This window comes from Mesitornis unicolor, unplaced genomic scaffold, assembly GCF_000695765.1.
Source record: "Mesitornis unicolor isolate BGI_N332 unplaced genomic scaffold, ASM69576v1 scaffold33444, whole genome shotgun sequence".
In the NCBI taxonomy this organism is placed as follows: Eukaryota; Metazoa; Chordata; class Aves; order Mesitornithiformes; family Mesitornithidae; genus Mesitornis; species Mesitornis unicolor.
In genome coordinates, this window is record NW_010182687.1 from 550 (window position 1) to 9947 (window position 9398).

The 9398-nt window shown below is 42.9% G+C and overlaps 1 protein-coding gene across 1 annotated transcript; it reads left to right on the forward strand.

Moving 5' to 3' along the window:
- Positions 1-306: 306 nt before the first annotated feature.
- On the forward strand, positions 307-5230 carry HERPUD1 (homocysteine-inducible, endoplasmic reticulum stress-inducible, ubiquitin-like domain member 1; the record flags this gene model as incomplete). Its single annotated transcript, XM_010183870.1, has 7 exons — positions 307-384; positions 465-539; positions 1635-1756; positions 2091-2213; positions 2814-3161; positions 4387-4492; positions 5063-5230. Coding segments are annotated over 7 exons (1020 nt in total), but the record flags the coding sequence as incomplete, so codon positions are not given.
- Between the last annotated feature and the right edge of the window lie 4168 nt (positions 5231-9398).

Below are 9398 nucleotides of genomic sequence, written 5' to 3' on the forward strand. Positions count from 1 at the left end.
CTCTGTTTCTAAGAAACACAGATGTTTTTGTCCAGACTGTAAAAGAGACAGCATGTAACAGTCTTTTGCCAAAGGGTGGCTTTAAATCCTGCTGATTCAGACCTCAGGGCTAGTCATTTTGTGCTTCAGTATTCAATTGTTCTCATTTTCAGTTCGCTGCATTTAGATGTGCACAATTCCCTCTGCACCTGAATGTGGGGTGCTTCCAGTTGTGTGTCCCTGTCCATCCAGCTGCAAGTTGTCAGTTAATGCTTGTATGTGTTTAGTAGAGCAAGTAATCCTATTGTTTGTTTCCTTTCTTCAAAGCCTGAAGAGGACCAAAAACTGATTTATTCTGGGAAGCTGCTGCTTGATCATCATTATCTGAGAGACTTGCTGCCAAAGGTATAAAAAAGTCTTTTATGATGTGCTGAAGTATATAAAAAAAAGTGATTTTTTTAACCTGTCTTCACTTACATTTTTAGCATGGGGAGTTGCATGCTCTTCATTTGGTGTACAACTTCAAGACTCCAGCAAATGTGCAAGAAACCAGTGCAGAGGTACTTACACTAAGTTAACATACTACGCTGAATCTTGGGGATGTGACTGAAAATGGGAAGTGTTGAATAGTTATTTTGAAGTTTGCTGGTACTGCAGACTTTTCCTGTTAGTGCAAAGCCAGTAAGTATTACTTTGTGATAATTTGTTTAGGAATGTGAAAATGTATTTGGATTAAGCTGAGTAAAATAACTCTACAGTTCATCAGTAAAGATCCTCATGGCATCTGTTAGAAATATGAAAATCTAGTTGTAACACACCGACTGATTAGAGGGTAAATGCTTTCTGGTAAACTCAGATTTGTTAAATAAATATGAAATAAATAGAATATCTGTTTGTTAAATAGAATATGATCTGTAGTGCCCCAGGCTCTTTCGGCCAGAGGCTGTGCTTGTGGGCAGAAGATGCAGTGAAGGTGGAAGTGGTTCTGTAATGAGTGCAGGGAAGGAAGAATGCTATTGGCTGAAAACACTTTAACTGCTCTCATTCATGACTCAGCCTGTAGAGAGGAAGCCAAAGATGAGCCTTAGTGCTGGAGCTGAGTACTTACTGTTCTTAAGTACAAAGGCCAAAACCAATTTTTACTTTCAAGTGGATGTGCTAATGTGTCTAGAGGTGTTTATATTGCCCATTATAGGCAATTTGAGCCTACCCATGTCTGCTGGTTGCTAGATGTGAGCCAGTCTTGCTCTGGATATTACACAGATGTATTGCCACAGTACAGCTCTTGAATTTCGTGTGTACTGTGGTTTGTGTATGCAAGTACAAACTTGTAGCTAAGAAGTCACTGTCTGGAATGCAGTTCCCTCTTCCTTACAATTTCATTTTTATAACTAGATGGGACCTGACTCTATATGTAAAAATTAATAAATACAGGTGTAGATCCGGTGAGAGGGAAGAGTAACATCAAGTCAGTTTTATATGCCAGTCATTTTTAAGAAGCTTTAAAATACTGATGGAGGTGCTTGTGGCATGGTGCCCAACAGCAGTGTCAGTACTGTGGCAGCACAGCAGTTAAAAAATAAGAGGGTACTCTTTTTGCATAGGGCTCATATAGTGTCCTGACTAAACCCCATTATCTGCGTTGCTGTCCCTAGGTTAAAGCTGATCAGCCAAAGTTACCGTCGGAAGCCAGTCAAGAACCATCTGTATCTTCCTCAGATAGTGCAAGACCAAGATGCTCTTCTGCTGGCCAGTCTTCAGCAGAAGCCAGTAATGGGTAAGTACAATTTTTATGTACATCACTAAGATTCTTAATGTTGGCTTTGTGTGGGATGTCAGCTCCTTATGCCACACGGAACATGGGCCGAGATTATGAGCTTATATATAAAAGCTGTAGTGGATATGGAAGAAACTAAAGCAACATGCTCTGTTAGTTGAAAATCTTTTATTTATTCATGTGGGTAAAGAGATGTCTTTAATATCTTCAAAGGAAGAATTTATTTTGCATTTGTATGCACAAAATGGCAGAAATTATTTACGTTGTCCTGTAATAAATGACTCTTGCAGTTTGTCTGGTATTTGCTAATGAATGTGTTCAAATTTTGACCAAGGCTGGAAACGACTCGTCACCCCTTCCAATGTGTGGCTCCTGGCTTCTCTGCTTACACAACCTACAGCATGCTTCAGATGTCCTGGTTTCAGCAGATTTATGCAAGACAATATTACATGCAATAGTAAGTTTTCTATCCAAAGCCACTGGTAGGAACTGTAGAAACTGTAATACAAGGAAATTGAGATCTTCCTCTTTTGATGGTAGTTGGAAGAGTCTTTTTCATAGTAACTGACGCTGAATGGTGTGGGGATGTACCTCTGTCACATGGTGCTTGGCTTTCTTGCAAATTGCAGATCTCTGACTCTTCTGGCTGGGATGGCAGGTGTTTGTAGAGTCAGTGTAATCCTGCAGATGAGCCTTTGCTCTTTACTTTTTTGACTGCTTAAAGCAGCACACAGAGCACTGACTGGAAATCAGTGACAGAGGTAAAGCTGAGACTCTCAGCAGCCTTCCAGACTACCTTTACATTGCTCTAAAGAGTTTTTTGTGGCATACTAAAATTTTTATTTATAAAGCGGAAGTTGCCTGGTTCGACTTGCTGAAGTCACTATAACTGTTATGGGTAGAACTAAAACTTGTTTTTAGCCCTTCTGTAGTCTCTAAACTTGATGTTTTCTGCTTGCATGTGACTGACTCTACTAAGGCAGTGAAAATTTGTCCATCTGTGTTGTGAAAGGATTTGCCTGGGCCTTATTCTGTACTTTGTGTTCTCTGGTTTCAGCTTGGCATCTACTGCTGCATCTGCTGACCCATCCCATGCACAACGTTCTCAGGAGATACCAGTGGCACCAGTGACACCCCCAGCTCCTCTCCCAGACCCATTTCCTGCCCAAAACCAGCCTGGCAACCTGAATGCTGCTGCCCAGGTTAACGCAGCGGCCAACCAGAACCTGGGGATGAATGCCCAGGGGGGTCCCCTCATGGAGAGAGAGGAGGAGGGTGGCAATCGAGACTGGTTGGACTGGCTCTACTCAGCAACACTGTTTTATGTTTTTGTCAACATTATCTATTTCTACTCCAGCATCAGCAGATTCCTCCTGGTGATGGGTGGCACTGTGCTGATGTACCTGTAAGTGCATGACATTAATATTTACTGTTGTATTCAGAGGGGTTTTACTGAAGTACTGAGCTTTGTACCAGGGTCAGCTTCCTGAAAGTTGAGCTCCTTATGACTCTTACACCTCAAGAAGGTGCACCACTCCTCTGCCCTGGTGTAACTCAGTATTTAGGAAAAAATTAAGTATAGCCTATGCCTGGATGAAATGAAGAATGGGTGGTGTTAGGTGGAATCTTACCTATTTTCTGTATTAATGCTTCTGGTGTGGCTGGCTTGCTGTTTAGAAAAGTATTTGAAATCTAAGTAGGTCTTGGTGTAAAGCCCCAGCAGCTTGGTGGTGTGGAGCAGACAGATCTGTAGGTTCAGTGCAGTCAGTGACAGTTGCTTGTTGGGAAACAGGTGTTGGAAGTCTGGGAAGAGCACCTCTCATCTGCTATCCAAGTCATGTACCAATGCAGGTTTTTCTGCTGTGTGTTCTCTAGTGAGCAGGCTAAGCTAAACTGCATGCAGTGTCCTGAATTGCCTTTGAGCCTCTCTAGAAGGGAAAACTGGGGAAATATTAAAAGCACAATAAAGATAATGGGCCCTCAGCTTACGTGCTTGATGTCTTGTCTGAGAGGTAATCTGTCCTCTCATTCTTTGATCACCAGTGAAGAAAGTGATGGAGGCTTATGAACTCCTGTCAGTAGGTCTAGGAGTTGAAACTAGAGCAGCTCAAATGATCAGCTCTTCCAACCTCTATGCAGACTTGGAGAGTGAAGGTTAAGTGCCTCATATTAAAAGTCCTTTAATTTTATCATTAAATTAATGATAAAGATTAAGTGTAGTTTTGAACAGTTTATACTGTGGGTTACAAGGTACAGGTGCTGTAGAGATACCTTCTAAGGTCTATATGGCCTGCTATGTTTTGTTGTGCCTGTCTTTTTAGGGTGAGTACCAAGAGTAACCCCAGGCTGTATAGAACATACTTAACAAGCAGGCTTTTTGTACCTCTAGCAGTGTGCTAGCTACAAACCTGAGTGTAGTGCTGCTTATTTTGAATGTGAACAGATGCACAGTCTTCCCCTCCTACCTCATGGTTTGCTGCTAACAGGAGGCTTTGAAAGCCCTTTCTGGGTCAGGGCAAAAGAGACCTCAGTGTGCTGAACTTGCTGTCAGGGGCTACCTGAACTCTGCTGGTATGACAGGAAGGAGTGAAGTTCAAGCAGTATTAATAAAAATGTATTGCCTTCCCCAGGCACCATGTTGGATGGCTTCCATTTAGACGAAGACCAGTCCAGCCCTTCCCAGGCAATGTTCCTCCTCAAGCTGCTGTAAACCAGGACCAGAACAATAACTTGCAGGTACTGCCTTGGTAGTTTTTTTTTAATCATCAGCATGAAAGTATTAGTTTACTAATTAAATGCAATAGCAAAAACTTTCACCAGAAACTCTTCCATGGAGGAATCATTGCCAGCCTGCTTCCTCCTTTGTAGCTAACTCCTCTTCTACAAATTATCTTGGGCAAATTATCTTCTAGTTGTTTCTGGCCTTTAGGCTGCTGTAGTGGAGTGGTCTGTCACAGGCTGAACAGGTAGGTTTAGATTACTGCATCTGGCAGGATTTGAGTATTTTAGCAATCTGAGGCTTGCATTTCAAGCTGACACTTCTGGTTGATGTCAGTGAAAGTTAATTAGTTGTAAATACATGTATAGTTCACCTGATTGTCCTAAACGGTGTTCTTGGACACACAGCATGACTTAACCAACAACACTAGAGTGCAGCTTGGTTTTTCAGCTTTGTGTGTGTCTGGGGATACTTGCATGGGTTTTATATTCTGAGTGTGATATTTAGGTAACAAAACATGCTGTTTGATGCCTGATTCTTTTAATGCATTTCTGAAATAAGATAATTTACCAAATTTCTTTTGGCAGGAGGGAAATGCAGGCAGAGCTGATGAACCTGAGGCATCTCCTGATGAGGGACAAGCTTTACAAGAACTGCAGCAGGCCACTCCCTCATTTATGAGCACAGCATGGGTTTTCTTCAAGACTTTCTTTGCATCCCTCCTTCCAGAAGGGCCTGGAGTGACCCGCAACTGACTTGTCACTAGTCTGTGCATCTGAAACTGCAATGGGCTTTAGTCTACCTGATTAAATTGGAGACTGCAAACCAGGAGTGGAAGTGGATGGCACCTCCTCTGGCTTTCACTGACCAAGAAAATGAAGCTGCAAGAAGCCTTAAATTGTTACACCCTAGAGACTGAGATGCTTGCCCTCATTCCAAAGAACTGTTCTGTAGCATTTATTAGGTACCTATGTAGAGGCTTGGCATTGTAAACTTGTGCACTAAATGCACAGGCTCTAAGCAGGTGTGCAGAAATGTTAGAGAAGCAAACTGCTTCTTGTGTGCAATGTGATTCCTGTTGGAATGTTTCAAATGCTATTTAAATTACACTGAGTGTAGGATCACAAAAAAAAATGCTAGATATGCATTAGCAGATTTTTAGGAAAATTAAATCGCTTCAACAGTAGCTTAAAATTTCTGTGTAAATATTTTCCTATGAAGGGTGTATTGTGCAATTTCCTTGTTGGACAAAGTGGAGGACTGTAAGACAGTGACCTCCTGAAGCAAGTACCTCTGTGGAGATGCAGGCTGAACTTCATGTTGCCAAATTCAGACAGTTTGAACTGAAGGCTTAATTTTTCCTGTAGCTGTCAAATCATGGGAGAAGAGTAAATGTGTTCAGCTCTATTTAGCAAGAATTTATGCAAGATGTAAATGTCTTTACCGCTTTTGGATGTGATGTTAAAGCAGTCTAATGCCTGTGTTCAGTTCTGATGTGTTCTCACTCCAGAGCCACTCTTGCAACTCTCTTCATTGTGTCCCCTTTGATTTCCAATATGGTTAAGGGCTTTGATTCAATAAAATCTGCAGGCATTTATATACATACTTGTATACACTGTATAGCAATTGGAAGACTACCTGTGTAAAACACAGGATGTGTTATCACTTTGTTTTTATTGAAAAGTCACGGTAAATGAGGTGGGATGTGAGAGGAAAAGATACTTGCAGAGCCTGAAACTGAGCTCCTTGCTGAACTCTCTTCTTCAGCGACCTTTAGCATTCAAAGTGCCTTGGACAGCTTGTAGCTTGCATTTGCTCACTGAAAGCTGCTGGCACAAAGGCTGTGGACATCTCGAAGCAGGTAATTCTGCAGAAATTTGGGAAGTTCAGGGTTTGACCCCTTGAGCCCAGTGTGTGACTTCCAGTGGCTCCGCAATGCATTATCTTGGCTTGGGAATTTGCCTTGGCTGGAAATGTGCTGTGTGCTGCTCTTGAAACTTGCAGTGCTTTTCCTCAGTGCTGTCTGCAGTTGGCAAATCTCTGTGTCTGGGAGCATCTTGTCAGGGCTAACACGCATGAGTTGGTACAAGCAGTTGTAACAGCCTGATGATAATGCTTGATCTTATAACTTCAGACTGATGCTGGATGTGGTTTCTTGGCGTTACCTCCAGCAGCAAGTTTAATCTTAGTGACAGGTTTTTGACTTTGAACAATGATTTCCTGTCCAAGTGTTTTACCAAGTAGTTTTTCTACCACATCTTCAATTTGCTGGAGACTTGGGGAGGATGGGTAGGAAAAAGTGTTAAATTTTAGCAATAAAGTCTTCTGTAAATACTTAGGATTAATTTGAGAGGAGGTGAGTTTTGTTATTCTGGGTATATTCTGCACAAGCCTTTGAAGATATTCTCAGAGGTAGTGTCCCCTCTTTTTGCCTGGCTAATGGTAAATCTGCCTGCGCTCAGCAGTGTGCTTTGTGAATGATTTTTTTTTCCAGGAGGTATCTAATCATCCCTTGGTGTCTCAAAGTGCCTAAATCAACTGAGGTGTGGCTGGGCCCAGTCTCAGGCACAGGGAAGGGTATTTCTTGGAAGCCAGAAATAAACTGCTTTGGTTTAGCACCAAGCGCTGAGTGCTGGATTACTTGTGAAATCTCTAATCTGAGACTTTGCCTGAGACAGCAAAACATCTGTTGTTGTCTTGAGGTTTTTGCTACTTCCACAAGCAGGCAGAGTGGTTTAAAATTAGCTGGAAAACAAAGTTAAGCATAGCCTAGTGAGGCTCCTGGGCATTAGCAAATATTTCCTTAATGGTTTAGTGGAATGTACCTGTGTTTGCCGTTGAGGTGGAGGGAAGCTGTGACTGCAGGGGAGGACACAGGGCAAATGATGTGAAAGTAAACGCTGTGTAATTCTGCAGGGACAGATGCCAGCGCTGCATTGGGGAGCAAGAGAGCAGTGTGTTGGCATGGCCACAACCCCCCTCATTGATTCCTCACCAGGGATGGCCTCAGCTTTGCTTGAGCCTGGGAGCAAGCATGGATGAGGTGTGGAGCAGTGGAAGGAACTGAGGCAGCTCAGCCTAAAAGAAGGGCAATGCGTAAGTAGTGATGGCAAGGAAGGGAGTGTAGTCTGTGTGCCTGCTGGGGTCAGACAGCATGGGACTTAAATTATTTGGAGGAATTCAGGTTAGACATTGGGGGAAAAATGAGCCTTGGAACTTTCAGAGCAAGGCTGCTGAAAGAGCATAGGAATCACAGAGGTTTTCCAGGAATAACATGGCCCTGTGCTGGGACAGAAGCTGTAGAGAACAGAAAGGGCCTCAAGGCCATAGGTTTTAGGAAGCTGTGTTTGTCTTGGCTCACTCTTCAAGCTGTGTGACTCTGCTGCTACTTTAAATCGTCTTCATGCTTGTGAGCACAGCTGCATGCAAGGGTATTGGTGCAGCTGTGTGTGTGTGATGTGTCCTTTTCTCCAAAGAGCTGTTTTTGTGCACATGCTGCTTGTCTCTGTTCTCAGCAGCCAGGGACATCTCAATGGCTGTGCTTGCCCAGCAAAGTGTTACAACCTCCTTCTGGTCCTTGTCCTATTCCAGCTGATCCATTGACCCATTTCCAGCTGTGAGGCCCATGGGGGTTTGCAGAGCTGTGCATCCAAAGGGTCTCTCCTTGGAGACACAGAGGCCATCCCAGGGCTATTCCCCTAAACATGCCAACATGCACCTTCATGGCCTCATCCCAACCCCTTCTGCTGTATAAGAACAGCTCCTGAAGCGTCTGCTGATATTTAATGATGTCTGGATATCAAATGGAATGATATAATGGCGGTAGAACCAGGCCTGGTGTACACCCAGGGTCACAAACCTGTGGTAAGGGGCCTGGGGTCAGTTAATGCTCGGCTCCTGCCAGGGAGGGTTGGGCAGATTTTGGGAGGTGCTGCTTCCAGGCCCACGTCTTGTCGACTGCTCAGTGCTCTGCTGCAGAGGAACCACCCAGAATTTCTTATATTAGCACCGAAAGTTGTATTTGCTGCTGTTTCAGCCTGGGTTTGGCAGTGCAGGGTCGGTGCTGCAGAAACACAGCTGTTTGTTCTTCCAGGCTTTGACCCAGCTGCCCCTGGCAGCCTCCAGTGTGAAAAGCCTGGGCTGACCTAGGGCCACCTGTGTGCACCAGCTTATTTCTTGGTTTTTGGAGGCTGTTATGGGTGGTGCTGGTAGGGAAGATACCAGGTTGGTTTCAGAAGAATTTAATGGAAAGCTATGTGAAAACTAATTGTTCAAAAAAACCCCTAATGATGTAAAATGATGAATAAAACCTTAATGTAATGTCCTGGCCTGGTAATACCAGCATAGCCATATGTAAACCACAGGTTCATTAATGATTTGTTCACAAAAACAATTCTGAATAGCCTAGAAGGGTCACAGAATGTAATTATGTCCAAAGAAAAGGCACTTGGGTCTGAAATGCCAAGTAATGCTGCTTCACAGGTGCAAGAAAGCAGTAAGTCTGGTTTCATTTGAGAGCTCTTTCTGAAACCTAAACTGAATAAAGCCTAATTCAAAGTTTATCCTACAATCTTTTCCACTCCCATTTAGTGCTCATTAAGGATCCTGAATGATGATGATAAATTGATTCAGCACTAAAATTCTATGATCCTTTACAAAGTTAATGTAAGGGTATCATATTGTTCAGTTTTTGGGCACCATTAAGATGGTAGTGTAATTAAAAAGGAAGTTACGTATTTTTTACTCTATTTTTAACTGTATTTTAAACCACCGTTTACCTCAAGCGTTAGCCTGTTAAAATCTGACATACAGGAGTTTGTGAATTTATTTGCTGCCTAACATCCAAGCCTGGCATGGTCACAACTTTTAACTGCAAGAAATAACTTCTCTGTGAAGCCAAGTCTCTCTTCAACCCCAGATTCC